The 27,017-nt window shown below is 36.5% G+C and overlaps 1 protein-coding gene across 2 annotated transcripts; it reads right to left on the minus strand.

The window, feature by feature from the left end:
• Positions 1-522: 522 nt before the first annotated feature.
• Positions 523-8,279, minus strand: LOC129283730 (monocarboxylate transporter 9-like). Of its 2 annotated transcripts, none has more exons than XM_054919380.2 (4): positions 7,837-8,278; positions 6,108-6,251; positions 4,560-5,678; positions 523-3,841 (listed from the first exon to the last, which is right to left on the minus strand). In XM_054919380.2, exons 1-4 carry the CDS (start codon positions 8,015-8,017, stop codon positions 3,660-3,662), a joined length of 1,626 nt encoding a protein of 541 aa, XP_054775355.2. In that variant the 5' UTR covers positions 8,018-8,278; the 3' UTR covers positions 523-3,659. The 2 variants fall into 2 exon arrangements, with proteins under 2 accessions (XP_054775355.2, XP_063970543.1); XM_064114473.1 differs by having other exon boundaries at positions 3,703-3,841; positions 4,555-5,678; positions 7,837-8,279.
• Positions 8,280-27,017: the final 18,738 nt, after the last annotated feature.

Raw genomic sequence — 27,017 nt, forward strand, 5'->3', positions numbered from 1 at the left:
AAAGGAGAGGGACACGGGGCGGATGTGCCCCCCCCCCCTGGATCCGGCACTGCATGGAACATTCTCATATCTTCAAACATACCATATTCAATAATCATGATAATGTTGGCCTATAATAGTCCTACAGTGTATATCATGTTTTCTTCAGTCTTTCAAAATAAAGAAATAAGATAACCAGATAATGGAGACCCGGATATGACTTTTTTTTTCGAGTGAGAGCTAACGCTTTCTATTATTCTCCGACGTATTCATTCCTTTTCTGGAAATTTTTTTCCAGAAATATAGGCGGTCTTTAATTAAATAACAATTCCGTGTGCTCCTATACTTTCGTACATTTCAACCAACAAGAGAACGGAGTCCATAAAGACGAAACTGACGCCGAAAACTTTTTTTATGAAAAATATTTTATTGCCAAAAAATACAAAATGCTAGAATTGACTAGCATCTTCTTAGAATACCATCAATACGATCTATGATGTAATAATGTTTATGAGACCAAATTACGAAGGCCTGGTAAAAAAAATACTATATGAAAAAAAAAAAAAATTTGGCCTACTTATATCCCCATAGAAATCTAGCAAAGATTTCGTTATAAGGTTTCACTGCAAACAATGCTGCATCAAGGGATGCGGAACGGATTCAAAAGTGGGGATGGGTGGGGGGGGGGGGGGGGGGCTGACCGTGAAAAGAAAAACATTTTATACAGATAACTAGTAAGAGAGTGGGGCCCTAGCTCCCACCCCACCTGGTTCATCGGCCATCGACCATATTCTCCATCCATCTGTTTCAGTACTGCGTGTCGAGCTGATCTTCATCTTGAAATCACAGTCGTGTATAGATAACCGGAAAAAAAAGACTGGTGATCTTTGGCGAGATAATTCTGTTGTTGTTTGACTATTCACTCCCTTTTATATATATTATCCTTCAACAAATATAATCTAGGTGGCGTTTCGTAAAGCTTTTCTTGAGTTACGCACGACTTTATACGCAATACTAAGACCTTTTATTAAGTCAGCTACATAATATAGATACACAATTTGGCAAAAAAAAAGTGTAGCTTTGTCTACATTCAAGGGAAATTTATAACATATGCAAATGCACTCGTTTCACAGTCCACAGTCACTTCGACGCTTAAATCGAATCACATGACGATCCAAACTTGTAATATGTTCCAAATAAAAGCTTTGGTGCATTTAATCAGGTCTCAACGTTCTCTTAAAACAATACAAGTGTCAAACGGATGGAATGAAGACTTACATCAAAGTATATAGTCACTTAGTGTAGTGTGTGTGTCTTAACTTGATCGTACTTTTTTAGAGGGGAAAAGACAAATTTCAGCCAAAAAAGTAAAAAAGGTGTGAAATAGATCAGTGCTTTTTACCCAAACACGTCTTTAAATATAATAAAGGTATGGATTCTCATTCTTAATTGTCATAGTCTTTTACATGATGGATGCATGAGAAATGTGTGGATGTGAACATATCGCATTAAGTTCGGACTGGGGTAATTTGAGCCAGCCAACATGTGGCAAGTTGAGCCATGGTAATTCTTATGGTAATGTATAATATTAATAATAATACTAATAATAAAAACTTTTAAAAGCCATTGATATGCTGACAGAAAGGAGCAAATTCACATGACAGTTCGTTTACTTTTAGAGGATGTTAGTAATTATAGAGAATAACAAGTGAAAAGACTTTATATAAAAAATTGACACGCTGGTTCTTCCCGCATACATTGTACATAGTTTTGTGGCTCAATTTACCCCACAGATGGGGCAAGATGAGCCATTTGACATCGGTTTTTTTTCAAAGGTGACAATAACTTTCAGTGTGGGGGTAGAAAGTTATATATAGGTGAAAAATATTTCCCAAGAATTAAATTTAAAGGCAAGGTACTTATTTTTACATGATTACTAGTCACCAACTCTAACATGCAAGATGCAAAAAGTGTCACAACTTATCCCGCCTTCCCCTAACCATCTGGAACAAAGTTATTGGAGATGGTTTTTCAACTGATTTGAGTAGGTATGGGTGTCAACATTTACCATTTCCATTTCCAATAATTCTATTCCAGATTGGCTATTTTGGGGTCTAATTTAGGAATACTATCATGGGTGGGCCCTGGTAATGGTATAATGCACATACTCTATGCACAGAATATTCCAATAGAGAGAGAGAGAGAAAAAAAAATATATTATTATTATTATTATTATTTTATTCGGCATTTCAACAAAAACAGTTTACAATCAATTTACAAGAGAGTATACAATTACAAGTGAAAAGGGATGTTTACAGAACAAGTCCAGGTTGCCTGGAAAAGGAAAAAGTTAAATAAATTACTGTAGCCCGCAGGCTTTCCTCCCCGACCTGGACTTGTATGTTAACACCCCAAGAACGGCCCGTGAAATACAGGACACGGTATTCTTTACGATGCCCCCTTCAGCTTCCCAAAGCTAGAATTGAACATAAAAGAAAATCTTTCGCATATGTCGGACCAAAATTATTTAATGCACTTCCTTCAAATTTACAAGTTTGTACCTCCTTGTTAGTTTTTAAAAAATTATGCAAAGCCTTTCATACGAATTGATAAAGAGCGAAATGATATTCCATTGATTTACAATGCTATGTATGTTTAAATTGTCACTTCCCACTCTATATTTTGGTGTTAATTGTTTCTGATGTTAGATATTTTGTATTTTGTATTTTTGATGTTGTTTGTTGTTGTTGTTCATAGTTATCTTGACATGTATTTTAAACTGCAGGGCGCCTTTGTAAAGCAGTTTTAAGAACTGAACAGGCCTACCCTGCAGTATAAAATAAATAAAACAAAATAAATAAATATAAATAATAAGAATAAAAACATATATATATATTATTATATTAATACAAACAATAATTCATATAGAAAAAGCATATTGAATTTGATATGTATAAGAACAATCAAATAGAGTGTGATTAGAAATGTAATTACAGGACAACTTAAAGAAGGTGTAGTAAATTGGTATTTAGATATACATTTAAATAGGCCAGGTAAATATAAACTTTAAAATGAAGTACATTGTATTGGGAAAAGATCTATAAGCAGTAAAAAAAAAAAAAAAAAAAAAAAAATAATAATAATAAGATTGGGAATTAATAACAAATGAAAATATGAATGTGAGAATAATGTACCGGTAAATGAGTGTATATTTAAAAAGAAATTTGTCTTCTACAAACTTTGCAATTTTACTGTTTTCTTTTAGAAAGCCTTAATCATAAAGTATGAAATACATAATCATAAAGTTTTACAATAAAATACACGAAAATGATAAACTCACCAACTGTTATGTACCCCAAAATTATGAATTTCTAGTGAGAGTCCTTGATTAGCACTTCTGCTTCCTTGTATAAGCAATGAGCCCTTCTACCAAAAGTATGCCACGCCTTGGGCTTGACCACAAGTTACTTTAGGTATTATTTTTACAAGTCTTTAAATATTAGATTATAATTACTAGCCACCGTAACAACAGGTAACCAATCGTACATGAAGTCATGCGTAAGTTACGATCAGCTTAATGAAACGGCCCCAAGGAATATCGAATCATTACAAGATTCATCATGTTCATATTCAGATCTAAAAGGGTCAAACGACGATACACAGTCCTTTGAGTACAAGGGTCAACGACTGTTCGATTCATCTGCTTGATGATCTTCAGTCTTATCTGAGTCCTTAGTATTCACCGTCTGCCTTCTCTTGAATAAGATAACCATGGCTGAGAAGAGTATGAGACCTATCATTGACATCACTCCAAGAAAGATGAAAAGCATTTTACTGTTACCTGTTCGATCTTGGACGAAACCTGAAGGAATAACAAATACATATATTATATCCAATTATGGACATTATCATGAGGATAAGCTACATTAATTATTCAGTGTTGAATCAGTAATAAAATGCATTTCCCTATCAAGGCGTTTGAGTGTGGGGGTGGGGTGGGGTTGTATCGTAGGCATCACCTCCCCTGAGAAGGAACTTTTCAAATCGTCAACTTTTATAAGCAGTAGACATAGTCGCTACCGCCATCCCCATTAACCCATTCTCAGAGCAAGAACCTTCGTTTCATAATAAATGACAGAAAATGAAAATTCGACCCCCTAAAAAAATCATATTATCCATTAATTCAAAATTCCTAGATTTACATTTTCACTGAACCCTTGCAGAAAGTTGCTACGTTTCGTATTATAGAGCTTATACCCATCCACAATTCATAAAGTTGAAATGAAACTTTTTAACATCAAAGAGGCAAGTGCATTATTCGCTCCATGATCCAACAAATTCAAATTCTTCAAAAATAGACAAATTGAGATGGACTCCTGGGGAGCGTTTTATGAAAGGACTTGTCGGACGTGTTATCCCACATATCCCATTTTATCAGACAGTTGCCATAGTAATAGTATTAATCATGTTCATAGTTACTCAAAACCAAGGAAAGTTGTCAGATCTGACAACTTATCGGAAAAAATGTTGATGAAATGCTCCCCCGGATGACTAAATACGAAGAAAATGGCTTACCATACCTGAAATGTAACCTGCAGAGATGTATCCGATACCCACAGCAAAGAAAAACAGATTGCCAGCATCAGGAAAGTTTTCTTTCTCAACGACTTCTGACAAAACAGCCTCTATAACTACATTCACCCCAAAGAGACCAAATCCGATAAAAAATGACATGACTAAAAGGTAGGCATAGGAAGAGTGAAGCACTTGTAAGAAGATCATGACTGCGTAAAGTGCCTGGTTCGCGATCCAGTAATATGGACTTAATTCGGGGCGGTAACGAAGACCAATGGACATAAGAATTGACGAAATGATCCCTCCAACCGCTCCAGATGTTGCAAGGAAGGTTCCTCGGGCAATGTCAATTCCTTGGTCTAAGGCATAAACGACGATGAAAAGCGCCCATCCACCTGTTACCAAGAATAAGAAGAAAACACATGGAAGGTAAAAGAGTGAGAAAAGTGGTTCCTTGATCAAGACATCGATGTGAAAAAAAGTCAGACATGGTGAAGGGTTCCTTCTGTGCAAAGGCCGGATGACTTCAATACCGTTTGCATGAGTCTTTAATAGAGAAGTTTCTGGTATATCTTTGGTGGGTGAACTTGTCAGTGTGTCATTGCAAACTTGTGGGCATTCCTTTAGTCTTGCACAGTTAGAAGGTACAGTGCACTCCTTCGATTCCAGTTCTGCTTCTCCATTTTGCATAAAGAAATTATCCTTCAGCCGATGTCCGTATCTATCTTTCTGAGAATGGATTTCTTGGTCTCCTTTCTTTCTCTCATCTTGGTCGGATAATTGGGAGTACTTGGAGTTTTCGCGAGTTTCTTCTGGTGTTTTCACCAGAAGTGTCTCCAACTTAGTTAGATTATTCCGATCTTTGTCATCTAAAACAGATCTGCTTGTCTTTGGGACCTTCAGCACCTGACCAATAGGTACCATGTTGAGGACGAGCGCTCCAAGTATCAGCAAGGCTCCGCTTAAACCATAGTGTTCCAAAAACTTCTCAGTAATTGGCGGTAATATCGCAGCACCGAATGGAATACCAAGAACAGAGATGCAACTGACGAAAGGGAAATCCTCCTGGTAGTATTCGTGCAACAGGACAAGGGCTTGAAGATTTATAACCGAGCAGCATAACCCTAAAAGAAACAAGAGAGGATAAAGCAAAATGTATTACAACGAGGTAAACTTCATGGCTAATCTTCAAAAGGGTCCATACAACCAATCGATACAAAATTAAACCTTGCAACAAGAAGTCACTTAACATCCAAATTTCAGATTCATACAAACGTAAATTATGATCTGGGCACCAGGTAGTCATCATGTAACGCACAATTTACAGAAAACATTGAAAAGTAGCGATGTTGAATAGGTATCATTTCGTAAATGTAGGCTAGCTATTCAAGATTTTGTCATCAGAAGAATAATTCGTTTATAAAACAAAATCTTTGACGATAGGGTACGTTGGCGATAATCTTGCCTTTAAAGTGGTGTAAAGCTGCTATCCGGAGTTACTACGCTGTCTTTCACTTATATCAAACTGTTAGGTCAAAACTCAAAAGGCCTACCTAAGGTGATGAAAAGGGGGCCTAAGATCAAGAGGTTTCGTGTGAAAGACGATGCGACGAGCGAACATCCAGCCACCAGACCGCAAGATGACGTCAGAATCCGTGGATAGGGACATCGATGTAACATGATCTTTGCTATCGGAGCTGAAAAAATTAAAAGAGAATTTGAAAGGATTTGATACTTCAGGGCATACATGCAATGATCGGTAATCATGTTCTAAAGCCAAGCTGATCTTAACTCTTTCCAAAGTCAATCAAAATCAAATTCACATCCACATCTTCATATCTATTTAAAACTGAAATATTTTCCAGCGAAGTGCTTTCCACTTATTTTCTAATGATTTTTTTGATTAATTAATTTATTTATTTATCTATTTATTTTTATTTTCATTTTTAATTATCATTTTTATTATTATTATTATTTTTTTTTTATTTATTTATTATTATTATTATTATTATTATTATTATTTTTTTTTTTTTTTTTGGGGGGGGGGGCACTCTCCATGTTATGTTCATTTCAAGCATCAGGCATTAGTTCTCTTCATGTAACTGTTACTCTGTCAACATTATTTTTTACCTATATGGGGTGGGGTGTCCGAACACTAGAATTTTGAAGTCCTATTTTGGCTATGGATTACACAAAAAATATGAATTCAATATTGGAATGATGTAATCTCTTTTCAGTTTTGTTCTCAATAAATTGCTTAACAGTTTGTACACTGCAAAAACACCGGTTTTGATTTAACACCAGCCCGGAATCTATATACACTGCAAAAACTCCGGTGTTGATTTAACACCAGCCCGGAATCTATATGTCCACACCAGAGAAGTGTTGAAACAACACCAGTTTGGAATCAAACCGATGCTGTTTTATTACTAATTGGTGTTGTATAAACACCTATCTGGTGTTGTGTTAGACTAATCCCGAAACCGGTGTTGTTAACACTTCTCTGGTGTGGACATATAGATTCCGATTCAAAAGCCGATTAAGTGTAAACACGGTATATATGGCAAGTTCCCCCATGTCTGCGCGGTCTCCCAAGTCTGCGCACCCGCGTATCTACGCGATTCTAGTAAAAGATGATACGCAACGAGCACGAACTTTACACATGCAATACATAGACAGGTATTCATTAAAAAATCCGACGCAAAATGGTGAAAAAATAATGAATTCTGGGCATTTCATGTGACGGCCTCGAAATACAGCCTTTCTCATCAAAATCCCCGAATCGTGTGCAAAGTGAATGAGTGCGCAGACATCGGGTACCATTTTTCAAGAAAATCCTATATTTTCTTTCATTTTTTAATGAAAAATTTGGTATACTTACTCTCAGTACTATAAGGAACATTATTATCAAAAATATTTTGTGACATAAGAAGAAATTCATGTTAAATCTTAACTCAAATTGTTAGGTGCGCAGACTTGGGGCCCACCATCATACCTTTTTTTTTCAATCTCAAAATGACTGCCCGAGTTTTTTCAAAGAAAATCCTATATTTCTTTCAAATTTTAAGGAGATATTTGGTACACTTACTCATGATAACATAAGGAACATTATTAACAGAAAGATTTTGTGAAATAAAAAGAAGTTCATGTTAAATTTTAACTCAAATCGTTAGGTGCGCAGACTTGGGGACCACCATCATACATCCTAACTTAGACACATGAAATTAGTGTGCAGATATTATGTCCCCTTTAATAATGAGATAAAATAGAACGATATCTTACATCCGAGACACATAGCAGCTAATGACAGTGATGTGATGATACCAACAATGGCGTTCGATGTCTGAAGCTGTTCTTCCAGTTCGGGAACGAGGACACCAAATGACTTGGCCAGTCCAATCTCCAAGCAGTAGAAAAAAAACCTCGCAGCGAGGATTACCCTCGCTCCCGATCTTCTTACCATCTCGATCTTGATCCTATATCCCAGATCTCGTTATAAATTATCTCGACTCGTGAAGACCGACGCTAACGAATTTTCTGACTCTGCAAAATCTGTATTCTCGCCATCAATATACGTTTCTGTATTGTTATAGATAAAAGGAAGAAACGTTCTTGGGTTAGTAACACATCCATGACTCATGTTAATAAACAATAATTGATGCGAGGATCGAGATGAAAATAAGTGATATACTGACTTGAAACGGCAACACTTGAATTACTGTTTTCTGTCATACATGAAGAGAATACGTATCTCAATAAATTTGCCTGTCAAATAATGCCATCGCGTATCGCTAGCCGAATATTTTGATATTCAGTAAGCATGAACAGAATGCAAATGGAAACTCGAATCGCGAGCAAAATAATTTGTGCATAATATCGTAGTGGGCAGAGTATCTCACTTAACAGGGAATGTGAACGCGAAGTGTGAGCGAAATTTTCATTATGTAATGACCCGATATTTTTTTTTCATTTTCCAACTATCCCCTTCCTTTATTTTATTCATATTTTGTTTTCTTATTATCTTGCTCTCATTTTTATTTTACATAATTACTTTCTTCTTTGTGCAGCGCGAAGCACGCGGCGGGTGCAGGGGTCCAGGAACAGTGGCGTACCTAGGATTTTCCACAGGGGGGGCAAAACTGTCCGCCAAAAAATTAGACAAGCAAAAAAAAAAAAAAAAAAAAAAAAAAAAAAGGTCTTCGATCACAAATAAAGGATTTCGTTCCAGAAAAAAATTGACAAGAAAAAAAAAAAAAAAAAAAAAAAAAAAAAAAAAAAAAAAAAAAAGGTCTTCGATCACAAATAAAGGATTTCGTTCCAGAAAAAAAATTGACAAGCAAAAAAAAAAAAAGCAAAAAAAAAAAAAAGCAAAAAAAAAAAAAAAAAAGAAAAGGGTCTTCAAGCTCGTCAGGGGGTAATAAAGGTCTTAAAGTTCGTCAGGGGGGCAAAAAAGGTTTTTCAAGCCCGTCAGGGGGGGCAAAGATACGTTTTTGCATGGGTTGTGACTCGTCAGGGGGGGCAGAGTGCCCCCCCTGCCCCCCCCGTAGGTACGCTAGTGTCCAGGAAGCAAAGCCCTTGGCAGCAGAATTGTGATATCTCTCGACGGCATTTTGTAAAAAAAAATGAAATCAACATCCTAAAGTTGCCAAGTTTTTTTGAAAGGAAAATGGGGAAATGCGAGCTAGCGTAGAAAGTGCATGAGCTTGGAAATTTGCGCGCATTTTCAGACTCAAATATAGTTTTTTCATTATTTTTGTGTTTCTAGTCTTTTCACTACCTTTCGTTAAATATCTTGTAACATTGCACAGAAGGGTAATTAACAAATCCCCGTTCGCCCTTAGAAGCATGGGTGTAGAGTCACCGCCAAGATGTTTATTGAAATTGGGTTCTAATAATTATGGAGAGATTTTTGGTGCGAAAAAAACTTTTTTATTGGTCGTCAATTTTTTCTGAACAAAATCGCATTGGGAAAGAGTTTAAACTTTATGTATTTCCCATAGTAAACACTGCCCTTTTTCACTATTCTATATAGGTTTTAATATTTCTTTGTTTAAGCTTTATTTCAGTTAATTGTTATATTTTTCCTCTTTCCTTCTTCTTTCTTCACTCCTTCTTTCTTTCTCCTTGTGTTCTTCCTTTATTCCATTTTGTTCTTTCTCTCTTTCTTTTATTTAGGGGGGGGGGGGCGTCCCCTACCTTCAAAAATTTAGGGGGACGTGTCCCCCCTGTTCCCCCCCCCCCCCGCTTCCGCCCGTTCCACCGCCGTCGCATCGAGCATGGAGTAGTCTAGTTCTAGACGATATTAAACGAATTTATTTGCACCGATATATACGTTCTATTCCGTGCGTACGCCCAGCCGAGTGTGCGCGCAAAACCGAGAACCTGTACTCTATGGAACGCGGAAAGGCTAAAATTTGATCACTGTCACTTTTGATTTGATGGACCTCCGTACCAGCCATCATCAAATCAAGTGCAGCCATCAGTAAATCAAAAGTGGCCATCATCATATCAATTTTCAGCATCATATCCCTCTGTACCAGCCATCATCAAATCAGTTTCTAACATCAAATCAATGTTGTCCTTTCGGCGTTCCTGATGTGCGCGCCAAAAGGACACCTGTAAGTTGATGGCAGCCACTTTTTATTTGATGACGGTTACTTTTGACTTGATGACGGCCACTTTTTATTTGATGACGGTTACTTTTGACTTGATGACGGCCACTTTTTACTTGCTTTTTATTTGATGACGGTTACTTTTGACTTCATGACGGCCACTTTTGACTTGATGGCGGCTGCTTTTGATTCGATGATGGCTGCTTTTGATTTGATGATGGCTGCTTTTGATTCGATAGTGGCCACTTTTGATTTGATGATGGCTGCTTCTGATTTGATGATGGTTGCTTTTGATTCGATAGTGGCCACTTTTGAACTGATGATGGCCACTTTAGATTTGATGATGGTCACTTTCAATTTTTTTATCGCTTTTCATTTGATGGTCACTTTTTGTTTGATGGTCACTTTTTATTTGATCACTTAATTTGATGGTCACTTTTTATTTGATGGTCACTTTTTATTTGATGGTCACTTTTTTGTTGGTCACTTTTTATTTGATGGTCACTTTTTATTTGATGATCACTTTTTATTAGATGATCACTTTTTATTTGATCATCACTTCTTTGACGGTCACTTTTTATTTGATGGTCACTTTTTATTTGATGCTAACTTTTTATTTGATGCTCACTTTTAATTTGATGGTCGCTTTTTATTTGATGGTTATTTTTTATTTGATGGCTACTTTAAATTTGATGATCACTTTTTATTTGATCATCACTTTTTATCTGATCATCACTTCTTTGACGGTCACTTTTTATTTGATGGTCACTTTTTATTTGATGCTCACTTTTCATTTTATGCTCATTTTTCATTTGATGCTCACTTTTAATTTGATGATAGATTTTTATTTGATGGTCACTTTTTATTTGATGGTCACTTTTTATTTGATGCTCACTTTTCATTTGATGCTCACTTTTTATTTGATGGTCGCTTTTTATTTGATGGTCACTTTTTATTTGATGGTCACTTTTAATTTGATGGTCACTTTTTTGTTGGTCACTTTTTATTTGATGGTCACTTTTTATTTGATGATCACTTTTTATTAGATGATCACTTTTTATTTGATCATCACTTCTTTGACGGTCACTTTTTATTTGATGGTCACTTTTTATTTGATGCTAACTTTTTATTTGATGCTCACTTTTAATTTGATGGTCGCTTTTTATTTGATGGTTATTTTTTATTTGATGGCTACTTTAAATTTGATGATCACTTTTTATTTGATGGTTACTTTTTATTTGATCGTCACTTTTTACAGTACGTGCGCATAAACGTGTCGCAGTGAGCATGCACTGAGCAAATCCTCATGTACGTACGTATAGCTAGCGCGCTCTTTTTGCTTCCGAGAATTGAAGTGCAGGTATATGTATATGTCACACCTGGAACACATTTAATGATGCAAATTTGCACCTTTCAGAAAAATAGGTGCAATTAAGCTGTACCTTTTAAGGTGATTTCTTTTCTGAAAGGTGCAAATTTGCATCATTAAATGTGTTCCATGTGTGACATTGGTAAAGGTGCAAAATTGAACCTACTTTTGATAGAGTGTTTAAAACATCCTCATCCCATCATTGTTAAAAACTCTTGCAATTTTCAAAAATAGACCCTATTCGAAAGTGAGGGAGCGAAGCAATCGAGCAGAACTTGAAGGATTTGTTGCACAATTTTTTGTAAATTTTATGCATTTTTGCAAGAAAAATATAAATTTTCTAAATTTCTGTGGGTCAACTGCATGACCGTCGCCAAGGGGGTTGGGAGGTTGCGCACGCAGCCCCCCCCCCCTTAATTTTGGGTAAAAAGAAAATAAGCCCAATAATAGACGCAACAAATTTTCTGGGGGGAGGGGGGTTGGGAGTTTTGGAAAAGGGCGACTCGGTTTGTTGTTATTCATATCTATGGCCTTGTTTATATATATATATATAAATATGAATAGCCTATAGCAAAAAAAAAAAAAAAAAAAAAAAAGGTTTTCTTCAACACAACGGGGGCAGGAGTAGAGGGTAGGGGGTTAACAGTAACAATTGAACTGTATGTTATAGGCGCTAGGCTTGAGTGTATAACTACAATGGATAAGACTCAACGTTACTCGTTAGTGTTACCCCCTCCCTCTGCCCCCGCCGCGCTGCATTTGCAAAATGGGCAATGCCAATCATCAGCTAAAATTAATATTATTAGGGTCTAGAGATCTGAAAATATTTAAGAACTGAACACTAACTGTATTTTTCCGGAATTTGCATGGGTTTCGTGTGTAGCCTCTGGCTCTAACACTAAGTTACTAGCACAGTTCTCAACAATGGAGTCAGGTTGGTCTAGGCTTATTAGTGACTAGGCCTAGTGACACTTATAGATAGGGCCCTAGCCTAGCCGGTCTATACTAGAGCATAGGCCCCAGTGCAACGCCCCAGTGACAATGTTGTGAGGGAGTAGGGCCTAGGCCAAGGCCTATAGTACCGTTTCACACCAACAAAATAGACAAACAAAGTTAGATCTAAAGCGTAGGTCTAGATCTAAGTAAATTCTAACTTCAACTTACCCCTTCCCGTTGAAAGTTGTTAATAACTGATTGAGGCATCCCTAAACTATTAAGTATACCCTCCATTTTCCAGATTTATTTTTTCACGATCAATAGATTCATATATATGCACCTGCACTTCAATTCTCGGAAGCAAAAAGAGCGCGCTAGCTATACGTACATGAGGATTTGCTCAGTGCATGCTCACTGCGACACGTTTATGCGCACGTACTGTAAAAAGTGATGATCAAATGAAAAGCGACGACCAAATGAAAAGTGCCGATCAAATAAAAGCGACGATCAAATGAAAAGCGACCATCAAATATAAAGCGACCATGTATGGAATGCCGAAACCATCAACTTAAATTGTGATGATCAAATGAAAAGCGACGATCAAAAGAAAAGTGACCATCAAAGAAGAAGTGACGATCAAATAAAAAGTAACCATCAAATAAAAAGTGATCATCAAATTTAAAGTAGCCATCAAATAAGTGATCATCAAATAAAAAGCGACCATCAAATTAAAAGTGAGCATCAAATAAAAAGTTAGCATCAAATAAAAAGTGACCATCAAATAAAAATCTATCATCAAATTAAAAGTGAGCATCAAATGAAAAATGAGCATAAAATGAAAAGTGAGCATCAAATAAAAAGTGACCATCAAATAAAAAGTGACCGTCAAAGAAGTGATGATCAGATAAAAAGTGATGATCAAATAAAAAGTGACCATCAAATTAAAAGTGACCATCAAATAAAAAGTGAGCAACAAAAAAGCGACCATCAAATTAAAAGTGACCATCAAATAAAAACTGAGCATCAAATTAAAAATGACCATCAAATAAAAAGTGACCATCAAATTTAAAGTGACCATCAAATAAAAAGTGACCATTAAATAAAAAGCGACCATCAAATTAAAAGTGACCATCAAATAAGAATTGATGATCAAATTAAAAGTGACCATCAAATTAAAAGTGACCATCAAATAAGTGATCATCAAATAAAAGGTGCCCATCAAATTAAAAGCGACCATCAAATGAAAAGTGACCATCAAATGAAAAGTGACCATCAAATAAAAAGTGACCATCAAATAAAAAGTGACCATCAAATTAAGTGATCAAATAAAAAGTGACCATCAAACAAAAAGTGACCATCAAATGAAAAGCGATAAAAAAATTGAAAGTGACCATCATCAAATCTAAAGTGGCCATCATCAGTTCAAAAGTGGCCACTATCGAATCAAAAGCAACCATCATCGAATCAGAAGCAGCCATCATCAAATCAAAAGCAGCCATCATCGAATCAAAAGCAGCCGCCATCAAGTCAAAAGTGGCCGTCATGAAGTCAAAAGTAACCGTCATCAAATAAAAAGCAAGTAAAAGGTGGCCGTCATCAAGTCAAAAGTAACCGTCATCAAATAAAAAGTGGCCGTCATCAAGTCAAAAGTAACCGTCATCAAATAAAAAGTGGCTGCCATCAACTTACAGGTGTCCTTTTGGCGCGCACATCAGGAACGCCGAAAGGACAACATTGATTTGATGTTAGAAACTGATTTGATGATGGCTGGTACAGAGGGATATGATGCTGAAAATTGATATGATGATGGCCACTTTTGATTTACTGATGGCTGCACTTGATTTGATGATGGCTGGTACGGAGGTCCATCAAATCAAAAGTGACAGTGATCAAATTTTAGCCTTTCCGCGTTCCATAGTACTCCGAGGAAATATCGTCTAGATCAGTTGCTCAGCGGTGACGTCAGAGGTCAAAGGTCAACGGACGAGTGCTCATGAATATGCATGAGTTACTTGTCAATCTCGCTGCGCCGAACAGTACAACGTTGTTTACGTTTTGCACACTCGTTATCAGCTGTGTGCATACATTGTGCACGTGGGATTGTAGTAGATCTATGCAGGAACGTGAGCGTCCGTGATCTATGTGATGTGAATACATGTACATGTATCATACGACAGTTTGAGAGTATACTTTTAAGGCTACAAATAGACATTTCATTGTTGGGAAATTACTGTTACATGCATAATAGTTATTTCACTTTATGTGCATATCTTGGTTAAATCTGTGGGTATGATGTTACCATCATGATATATGAAAGAAGGTGCTAATGTACCAAATTTCAAACTTCAAAAAAATACAGACTAGTTTTTCCACTTTACTCAGATGGAATAATTAATGTACATGTTTGAATGATATATTTAAGCTTCTTCATCTACACATGTAATTACATAAAGGCATTTTGTCTTAGTATGGGTATTGAAAATTCAGACTCATACAATGTAATTAAACTCTCATTCTTGTGAATGGATCACATCACGGTACATTTTACTGTGGGCACTTGTAAATATATCATTTTCAAAGTCTTCTTCACATATTTCACTGTAAAAGACATGGGTGTCGATCACGGGGGGATGGGGGGATATATCCCCCCTAATATTTCAAGTGGGGGATGGCCTGTATTATCATCCCCCCAATAATTTAGGGTAGAAAAATTAAATGATGATGATGAAAAATGAAAAAGTATGATCATGATAATTATAGTGATGATTATAGTATGCCATCAATCAGTTTGTTTCCGTCGCAATGTGTGTATATTGTTATTAAATAAAAACATTATTTTCCAGGACTTTAAAACAGATGGGTGGAGGTTCAAGATGACAAAAATTTAAATGTTTATGTATATGATATTTTTTAACACATGACATAAAAGGACCCCGATGAACTAAAAACAACTTTTGTTGATAGGGTGTTCTATCCCACCAGGCAGTGGTGAATAAATACATTTTAATAAATCAATTAATTCAAAAGGGTGGGAAAATAAACGGGTGGAAAAATAAACGGGAGTAAACAGGGAAAACCCCACGGACGTAAATCCCAGAGGGCCGCAATTTTGAAAAAGTACAAATAACTTTTCTCAGATTTACCCCTCCCCACATCCAAGTGCATGATGTTTGTTCCATTTAATCTACAACCCTTTTGAATATCATTTCATTTTTGTTATGTAAAATAAGTAAATCGCCAGGGATCGCTGTCATAAAAAGTTATTTGCAATGAGGTCTGACATGAGGCGAAATATTTTCGGACATTATTGAGACTACCTGAAATAGATGTTGTTCTATTTCACCTTTTTCTTATTCATTCCCAGAAAATTCAGAGAAAAAGAAAAATACCTTTGCGTTTCTATAATAGGCTTATCACTTCATTTATTTGCCTGGTTATACACACTTTACCGATGTATGTCATGGTAGTTATATATTAAGTTCGGCATTCAGTAACTTGAACAAGAAAATATACCAAAAGCAAGATGTGCACAAAACGAAAGTCACCCCTACTTGTATATCCAAATACCTTGACTTGAACGATAACTTTTGGTCAATAATATTTTGCAGGAGAGCATCGATGTCCTCATTATCTATCTATGTGGAAATGAGGTGCCTATAGTCATGAAAGAGTGAGCCCACATCAAATGCAAAAATTTCACTTTAAAAAAAGTCATAATGGTCGTTTGGTGATCAGTAGCTCGGTGCCTTTGTTGTATGCGGTTGGATGTAATTGATATTAAAACATTTTATCATGTGACCCCATCATACCTCTCATGAGAATATTGAGGTTCAGTGAGCTCAATATAATATGATCATATTTTTACAATTTTTTTAATAAGTGAAATCAATTGATGGTTTCAGAAAGAATAATCATTCATTCTCTCTAAAGCGGATATGAGGATATGAACATCGGATGTTTTTTTCATGTTATTCTTGTTATTGTTATGGACTTGAATAACTAAACTTGATTAATTTTTTCTTATTTTGGCAAAAAGAAATATCTTTTGAGTTTGGAAAGGGATGGCAGTTTTACATTCTATATGAGCACACTCATGCGGTACGTAAATTTCATTTTAACACATAATGTATATTAGCTGATATTACACACTGATGGTTCAAGAAAATGTTGGAGAAATATCATAACATGACAGTTGAGTTTTGATTGTTTTAATGTTTGTTTTTGTTTCATGCACTTATAAAGTATTTAAAACATGTTAAAATCCAGGGTTAAAATCGTCTAAGGAATGACGGTAAGCCCGATGGCACACGAGAAGCCACACAGTTTCTAATTTGTGCTAGTCTTATATTTTTTGTCCGAATGTGCATTTTATCATGATCATGCATTAAGAAGAAAAAAGATATTGCCAGTCGGGTTAGATTTAAGAGAGAAGTTGTATACATCATGCTCAATAAACATATCACTTTGTACATGGTCCAGACAATTTTTGTCATTTTTCTTTCGTATGGGTTTATAATAAGCTTACTTGTAACACAAATTGAATTTAAATAAAATTATATAAGTAAAGTACACTGCAACAATTAAGCAATTTCCAAGAACACCATGCATATCAACCACTCTCAAATGTCCTAACTTGTAATTTTAGTGGGGGTAATGTTGAAAGATCCCCATCCACAAGAACATTTGTGTCAATCACCCCCCCCCCCAACCAAGAATACCGATCGACACCCATGGTCAGAGAGTATGACAAAAAGGGTTGAGAAGTACATGTACTTTGTACAGATTAGTACAGAGCTGTGAAAGGGATAAGGAAAACAGAATAAAAATCATTATTGATTTTTAAAAGTAGATTAATCTCACAAATGTGGATTTTGATGCGTGCATCAGATTTTGGAAGAAAATCTTTACAATTGTCCTTGGAACTTTTAGTTTATTTATTTACTTTACATGAACATATAGATAATGCGTACAATTATTTTTGTTGTTCAGCTACATTATTATCTAGCTACATGTAGCCAGGAAATGATATTGCCAATGATGTACATGAAGCCTCTTCGATAAAGACCCTGACCGGTGTAAAAACAATCATATATTAAAATAAAGGTAATGATTCTTCCAATAGTTAAAAATATTAAATAAAAATCAAAGAAACTACTCCTCCAAAGTACGCTTCGATTGAGCACCCCCATGTCGCCTGGAAATGATGACGTCACGTTGTGTCAGGAGGGTTGTGGTTCCATAGGTTTGTGTACAAAAGCATTGGGTATTTTCTTCCATTTCCATGTTATGAATCCATTTTTTTTCGCTTTCAGATGAAAATGGCACTCAAAATTATTCACTGTTCAAATTGTTGTAAACCTACAACTATTCACTACTTTTTTGTGATTTCTTTGTTTGGCTCTTATTGGGCCTAAATTGCTATGTCAGGAAAAGTTATTATACATAATCTAAATGCAGATAGAATTGAAATTTGCGCCAAGTAAGCAGGAAATAAATATGGCAAAAACTAGTTCAAAACTGTAGATTTCATAAATTCAAGCTTGTGGGTAAAAATATATGTGATATCCCTATGTGATAGAAGTGAAGAGAATGAAATGCGTTATCTGGAAAGCAAAAAAAATCACCCAGTGTTTCTGTGTACAAACCTATGGAATCACGACGCTTCTTACACAACGTGACGTTACGGTCTCGAGGCAAGTGAAAAGCATAATAAAGCCTATTTTCTAAGCGGGGTTCGAAGCCCGATAATTGGAATATTCTTAAGCAAAATACTCAGCTGGGAAGCGGTGAAAATTAATATTGCATACCTTGCTGTATTTAGTAGCTTATAAGTTTTCGATTGGTATATAATTTATGAATTTCATTTTCGGGTCCGGTCTGGATCTATAAATAAAGGCACCTTTTCTCATTACCTTTGAAGTACAGTATTTATGAAATATATTTTTTGCAGCCATTATGAAAGAGCATTATGTTCAGATCTACATGTACCTTGCCAGTTAATTAAATTGCTAGTAACTATTCCATTGCAGTGTAACTTTTACATGTAGTTTGCATAGGTGGATCCAGCTTTTGGCGAAAGGGGGGGGGGGGAGGGGGACCGCCGAGCGGCGCACATATTTTTGCACTATAAATGAAAATGAAAAGGGGTAAAGTCAAATTCAATTCAAATTCAAATTCATTTATTTCACTTCCATCAAACAAAAACAAATTGTATACCATATATAAACATAAATATTTGTATCCGTTGCAAACAAAATTAATAATACATATGTTGTGAAAAAAAAACACTTAGACGATTTGGGCAACACATTGTAGGTTTTAAATATATATACTATTTTTCAATAGAAATTAAATTAAGATGGAAATGGAGGAACCCAATAAAAAGCAATGCTGGTACAATGTGGGCCCCTCAAGAAATAGATAACACAACAAATACCAAAATAACAAAGTATAAATACAGATAATCAAATGAGAAAAGAATGAATAAAGGAGAGGGAAATATACTCACAAAATAAATACAAAGTAATAAAAAATATACAGTTTGGTGAAGGACAAAACAACCCGTCCTAAAAATATCTACCCTTCCCACCCCCCCCCCCCAGAAAAAGAGAAGAAAAAAGGGGGAGAATGCCCTGAGAAGATGGATGGGTGCTGCTGTACGTAGATAGAACACATGCCGTCGTGGACTCAAGCAAACTGGATTCAATGATGTGTATAAAAGGAGAAAAAAATATATAAAATAACCTGGAAAGAATATAATGCACGAAAAATGTGATTGATGCCGTTAAACAAATAACCGGTAGGAAGGCGGATAAGCGGAGAGGAGAAAATAGAGGAGAGGATAGACACAATAATGAGCACATCTGAGAAGGACTTGTGTTGACAGAAGTCTGACCCTGTCAAATGCTCTTTTCAAAATGTAGGATTTCCAGTCATGCCATTTTGCATGACCACACGCAGATAATATTTCCGGGGGGGGGGGCAAATCTCGAACATATTTTTGAAAAATAAAAACGGACCGAGCTGCTCATGTGGCGATTATTTTTTTTTTATAAAGTGTAATAAAAGTATTTGGTACACCGTGACATCTCACATTTGCACATTTTTCATAGTTTTCATGAAATGTTAAGGGAAAAAATGTGTTTTCACAACAACTGATCGGGAATTTGCCCCCCCCTTCCCCCTTGCTGCGTACGACCATTCCCTGAAGTCCACTTAAACATATATCATTACAACATAAAATATACATGAATTTAGACATATAATCTTTCTTAGACATATATAGAGAGAGATTGAAAAACTTATCAAAGAAACAAGCAAAAAGTAACACAAAATCTCGTGTACTAACCCTTTTATTGCGATGAGGCCGATACTTGTGTATATTAATTGAGATGCAATTTTTTTACTATATATACACAGGGGCGTCGATCTTTTTTTTCACATGGGGGGGGGGGGAATCATGAATCAACTTTCCAACGGCGCTCGATCACACAAAACAAACAAACTCATATATATATATATATATATATATAGCTGAAATTTTTTAGTAAACTGACCTGAAAATAGGACAAAGGTGCCTTTTAAAGACTGTTTGTAGTAACTCATGAGGAGAATACATATCTCACTACACAGATAATGCGAGTGCCGAGGGCGAGCTGAAATTTCTTTATATTCTGACCAGAAAGCTTGATATCCTCTGCATTTTGGTACCTATGATTAAGATGGGTATCTAAAAAAGACAAAACATGCGAGCGCAAAGCGCGAGCTTAAAATTTTGATATTTCGATCTGAAAAAAATGACAGTTTAATGGACGTTTTTAATAAAGAACAAGATTATATCCAACAAAAGATTATTGCAAATCGAAGCGGGACTTCTTTTGAGGCTTAGAACTGAGAACGGGACATTCTATTCACCTATTTAATGATGAAAAGTGTGGGGTTTTGCTACAGAAATGGTGCGAGCGCGAAGCGCGAGCTGAATTTTTTTTTATTCCAATCTGAAAAGCGGACAATTTGAGCACGATTTTAAACAAAGAACGAGTTGTGTAGCTCAATATCGCTTGCTGATTTCTGTGTAACATTACCATCTTATTTTATTTTTGTACATGCGGAATTATTGGAGGAGGGGAGGGGGGCAAAACGATATGTTTGCCCCCCAATTATTTCTATTGGTGGGGCGAAGGACTATCTTGGCCCCCTGACGAGCTTGAAAAAATAGCCTTTTTTGCCCCCTGACGAGCTTGAAGACCTTTATTGCCCCCCCCCCCCCTGACGAGCTTGAAGACCTTTTTTTGTTTTGCTTGTTAATTTTTTTTTCCAGGTACGAAGTCCTTTATTTGTGATTGAAGACTTTTTTTTTGCTTGTCAATTTTTTTGGCGGACGGTTTTGCCCCCCCCCCCCCCTGTGGAAAATTGTAGGTACGCCACTGTTTAAAGTGCTATACTGTACGTACAAATATGACCGACTTTTGAGTTTTGTTTTGGTCATGGTTCTTTAGGATTTTTTTTGTTCCAGAGAGAGTTTACTCAGTCCACTTCAATATATGCAAAAGGGAGACAATTACTGTATTCTTGTTCTACTGCAAATTCCAATTATTGTTTGGTCAGCCATATTATGAAAGAACAGTACATTTCAGACCAAACTTGCCAGTTAAAGGACAAGTCCACCCCAACAAGCTGACTTGAATAGATAAAGAAAAATCAAACAAACACTCTGAAAATTTCATCAAAATTGGATGTAAAATAAGAAAGTTATAACAATTTCAAGTTTCGCTTAATTTTTTCAAAACAGTTATATGCACATCTTAGTCAGCATGCAAATGAGGGGACCGATGACATCATTCACTTACTATTTCTTTTGTATTTTATTTTATGAAATATGAAATATTTTGATTTTCTCGTCATTGTCTGTTAACAAAGTTTCATTCCTCCCTGAACACATGTAATTCCATTATTCTAACATTTTGTGGTTCGAGCAAAGGGGTACTAATATTGTCGAATTAGTAAAAATTGAAATAGTGTATTATTCAAACAAAAACAAAAGAAATAGTGAGTGAGTGACATCATCGTCTCTCTCATTTGCATATCACCGAGTTGAGTATAGAACTGTTTTGTGAAAAATAAGCCAAATTTTAAAATGTCATAACTTTCTTATTTTACATCCGATTTTGATGAAATTTTCACCATTATTCATGTTTGATTTGTCTCTATTTATTCAAATCATTTTTTTCTGGGGTGGACTTGACCTTTAATGACTTTGCCATTATTTTCCTGCTATATATTACTGTCATGCGAACAAAAGAAGCAACTCTGTGGAACACGTTTATGAGGAAATGTGTAAAATTGTCATTGTCATTTTACATGTGGAAATATAGAATTTCTTGCTTTTTAAGTGACTCCATTTAGGAAACTTGGGGCCATGTGACTTCAATTAAACTGGCATCATGAAGAAATTACATAATTAACCCAAATCAAGGGGAGTGTCAATTTTGAAGGATATAAAGTCGCTACCCTCTTTCCATATATACCCAGTAGGTATATTCAAGAAGACATCGTGGCCTCGGAGGAAACTTTCGAGAGCTTTGTTCTGTAGGATCTTCAAAGTCGTTGTTCCCAACTGTTTGGAAATATGCAGGATGGAATCTCTGATAGAATGACGTTAATTTCCCGTCGCCATCACACCATATATGAAAAAAACGAAGATAAGTGATCAAGACTTGTCTGATTTGGTAGACACGCAAGAAACTGAATTTGGAAACCGCGCGCTGTATAATTATGTATAGGCCTACAGTACACAATACAACCAGGGAGTTGGGAGTCTCCCTAATACAACAGCACGGCAGACGGTACAGTACACAAGTCTATGGCTTATGTTGTGCTGCTTTGTGCGATCCGATTGATTATGTAATCCATATACGATAGTCTACGCTCAAAAACCTTCAGGGGAAACATACACGATACGATTCATTTATGATGTTTTTGTGTGTTTAATTTGATTTCTTTTATTAATTATTTACAACGAAAAGTCCTTTCTTAGGTAATTAATATTCATTTTATCGGTAGATCACACCATATTTCTCAACCCAGTAATCTTCCCTGCTGTTAACAAAGACTAGCAGCTGAACGGGAGGCGTGTCCACTTTTAACGACTTTCCCTCAAAAATCTGAGGGAGTGACGTCACCGCTGAGCAACTGATCTAGACGATATTTCCTCGGAGTACAGGTTCTCGGTTTTGCGCGCACACTCGGCTGGCCGGGCGTACGCACGGAATAGAACGTATATATCGGTGCAAATAAATTCGTTTAATATCGTCTAGAACTAGACTAAGCATGGAGCTGTGTTGATAGCTCCATGCATTGAGGTACGGTATAGGCAATTAACGTGTTTCGTAATTACCAACCTTCGAAATAACGAAATGTAACCGCTATTTCAAGGGTGACATAACAGAATTTTAAGAAATATATACAAAAACATTATACTCACTCATGTCATGCAATAGTCTCTCCATTGTCACTCCTCCATTAATATTACATACGGGTCGTCTGTTTATTGTTATGCCTGCTATGGACTTCTCTGCCTGCAACTGCATCTCGGATGCCAACCACTATATAGGCATATAGGCCTATACATAAACATCACGCATCTCAAGTCGACAAAAATATCTCTTCAACAGATGAACCATGGAAAAGATGCAAAAAAATCTATGAGCAAAATTTGACAGAAGAAGCAAGAAATTGGCAGCACGTGTTACAGCAAACAGAGGCGACGTAAGATATTGCTCTGGCTGTGTGATGATGGCACAATATTCAATATGTCGTCTGCTCCTGCCTGCATGTAGGAGGGAATGTTTGCTTTTCCGTTTAGTCGTTGATTTCAGGCGCATTGTCTCCCAGCCACGATCGCAGTATAATGTTATGTAGTATATAGTTTAACTTCCTTTTATCCTTGCAGTCAGTGGCGTACCGTGGGTCACGGCATTGGGGGGGCACCAGCAAAATTTTTGAGTCACTTAGTGAGCCAGGTATATTGACCTAATAGAGACATTTTAAGGACAGTGCCATTAAATGGATATGTATCTCACTGGTCAAATAATGTGAGCGCGAAGCGCGAGCTTAACATTTTTGATATTCAGACCTGAAAAGGGACATTATAATCAGTCTTTTGTAATCATGGTACGTACCTGTCTCGCTAAATAATGCGAGCGCGAAGCGCGAGCTGAATTTTTTTAAATAGATATTGACCCCCAAACAGGAAGATTTTAAGGACTATATTTTAGGAATCCATTAAGAGTATACACATCTCACCATAGTCATCTAATGCGAGTGCCAATAAGCGCTTGCTCATTTTGTTAGAATTACATCTAAACATGCATATAAAGCACTTGTAATCATGATTTAACATACCCATATCTCACTAATCAAATCTTGCGAGCGCGAAGCGCGAGCTGAAAATTTAGGAAATTCAGACCTGAAGAGGGGCATTTTAAGGCTTGTTTGTAAGAATTCAGGAAGACCATACGTAGTTCACTAACCAAATGATGTGAGCGCGAAGTGCGAGCTGAAAATTTTTTATATTCAGATCAGAAAAAGGGACATTTTAAGGATATGAATTCATGGAGAGCAGACATATTTCACCAATCCACTACTGCGAACGTAAGCACGGGCAGGAAATGTTTTATATTAAGACCTTAACATGGGGCAATCACTTTAAGTAGTCATGAAAAAGAAGCATACTCTTGTACATAAAACAATAATAACTCGAAATGCGAGGAAATATTTTTGGCAGTTTGGTGTATATTGACTTGAAAACGGGAGGTTTTAGTATAACAGGATTATATATCTCGTTAAACTGACAAACAATGCGAGCACCAGGAGCAATGAATACATAGGCCCTGAGCAAATTATGTTTCATAAAGTTATGAAAAAAAATGTTTCTTATGTAATACAACATAACATAATTATGATATAATATTACATTACAATTGATAATGTCTTCTTTCCCACTACGTGTCTCTTCCTTTCTCCCTCTTTTTCCCCTTTTCCCCGTTTAATTTTTTTTTTTGGTCAGCCGATTGGGGGGGGGGGCACGTGCCCCCCATGCCCCCCCCCGTAGTTACGCCACTGCTTGCAGTCATTCACCTTCACTTGCTTATAAACTCCCCCCATGTCATCTAAGAATTCCCAAACCCCATACCATTTAACTCCTAAATCCTGACCACAAAAGACCAACCCTCAGTGACGTCAACTAACTTTTCAAGGAACATAAGTTCTAAGAAAAGTATGACTCGATCACACTTCCAGCCCCAGTCATTGCATAGAGCATCACCACGTCCCTTATAACAGAGGTTTCCCGGGGGGGGGGGGGGCAGTCAAATGTATTTCTGTTCACATGCGTGACCAAATTATTTCCAAACACCCCCTAAACGATTTTTTTCTCTGTGTGCAAAAGAACCCCCTAAACAAGTTTTTCGCGGGATTTATTTTAACAATTTGGCCAGAATTTATTTTAACAAGTTGTTGCCAGAATATGACCTCGGAGGGAAAAGCTTTGGGGCAGTCAAATGTATTTCTGTTCACATGCGTGACCAAATTATTTCCAAACACCCCCTAAACGATTTTTTTCTCTGTGTGCAAAAGAACCCCCTAAACAAGTTTTTCGCGGGATTTATTTTAACAATTTGGCCAGAATTTATTTTAACAAGTTGTTGCCAGAATATGACCTCGGAGGGAAAAGCTTGGGGGAAAATATACCCTAAACCCGTTTGGCTATAGTCCTTCAAAAAGCTTTGGGAAAAAAACATACCCTAAATACGTTTGACCAGTCTTTCAAAACCACTTAAACGCGTTTTTTGGTCACGCATGTGTACAACAATATTTTGACTGCCCCCCCCCCCCGAGGGGGGGGGGGGGAGTTTGATAGACAATTACCTGTAGACCAATCAGAGCAAGTTTAGATCCTTCCCACCACAAGTTATATACCTCCAAAACTAATGGTTTTATCTGAATCTTCATTGATATCTTCATGTACTTCGAATTGTAATCTGTAGCTGATTATTGATTATTAAATACCCTGTTATTTTGAACTGCAAATAACTTTCTTCGGAGTTCATCATTTATAAATGTTCCTTGAAAGATAAATACCAGTTGTGGTAACGATCTCAAAATGAGTTCGAACAGAATCCAATGAAATTACCACCAAAGTGTTTGTATGTATGGATAAAAAATATGTGCCAAATAACTCTGGAAGAAAATGCTGTAATTGCTGAGAAATTAGCAAAATAAGCACGGAATTCCATCAAATGTCGGGTATATTTTGAAGCAATATTAATACACTGTCCCACATATGCTTTTATGTGTTAGTGATCATTAGAATTATCAATTTTGAGCTAAGTACGATTTCATGATTTTACAAAGATATGTTGACATTAATGTACCAGATCTAGATGTATGATAATATTTTGACAATTAGCCTTGCTTTAAAATACTTTTTCAAGAAATAATTGTTTGCTGCAACTACTGTCTTAGCTTCCCTTTATATCGATCCGATCCCATAGTCTGGGCGAACGCAGACTCTGTCTTGCACCCCACTATGTTGTGATCCCACCTTTCTTTAGGCCCCCATCTCACTAGGAAGGCGATCATGGCGACCATGGCGATCTGTGTAAATCCCGAAAAGCGTAGCAGAATCTTCCTCGAATTCTATTTTTAGCCTGCGAGACGATTGCACCGCAACTTCTCTGCGACCGACCTGCGCTGAAGGCGATGGTAATACGCTGAAAGTACGACGATGCCACTTTCTTGCGACGATTCGAGGCAAATGTAATGCGCTGCTTCTGCGATCAAAGCGATCGTACAACGAGGCTCATACGCTAATTAGGACCTCGGTACGGTGGTGCTACGAATGAAGCGATTATGTTACGTTCATGATGGGCTCTTGAAACGATTTCAAGCAATCGGCATACTAATTGCGGCACATGACACATTTTTCAGTCGATTGCCAACCTCCGACCAACATGGATGTCCAGAATTTGGTTGGACTTATACATCTTGACATTCTAAAAGAACATCAATTAAAAGTTGAATGCGAGGACAGGAGAAGGAGGAGGCTAAAAAGATACAGGGTCCGATCCTAGCTGTCTCCTAAGTCATAATATACAATATTTTTAAAATTTCATTCAAAAGATGTCGATGAGCCTAATAGTTAATATGAGGGATGCATCCAGAATTTCATAAAAGAGCATAAAAATCTTTGATATTCTGTTTATTTTTTCCACAAAAGTTTGTCACTCAAAAATATTTGGTAAATTCCTTTCAAATTTGCTGACAAGAAGTAGTCTACTGATGTGAGAGCACTCATAAAAAAGGAGGGGGGAGGGGGGCACAATGCCAGAATCTCCCTAAAGATTGCCTTTCCCAATCAATACATTAGTGATCGAATCATTAACAAAATTGATGTTGTCTACTGTCACTGTGGTTAGAATTCAATTTATTTTCAAAGCATAATCAATTTATATATTTCTGCAGTGGTAACCCATTTCGTCATCAAG

This window comes from Lytechinus pictus, unplaced genomic scaffold, assembly GCF_037042905.1.
Source record: "Lytechinus pictus isolate F3 Inbred unplaced genomic scaffold, Lp3.0 scaffold_19, whole genome shotgun sequence".
NCBI lineage: Eukaryota > Metazoa > Echinodermata > Echinoidea > Temnopleuroida > Toxopneustidae > Lytechinus > Lytechinus pictus.

Excerpts from the sequence above, each read along its gene's own strand:
- LOC129283730 (XM_054919380.2), bottom strand. The coding sequence starts at position 8,017 with ATGGTAAGAAGATCGGGAGCGAGGGTAATCCTCGCTGCGAGGTTTTTT. Across the intron at positions 6,252-7,836 it reads AGCTGCTATGTGTCTCGGAT|CTCCGATAGCAAAGATCATG; the intron begins GTAAGATATCGT and ends TAATTTTTTCAG. Across the intron at positions 5,679-6,107 it reads CCCCCTTTTCATCACCTTAG|GGTTATGCTGCTCGGTTATA; the intron begins GTAGGCCTTTTG and ends TGTTTCTTTTAG.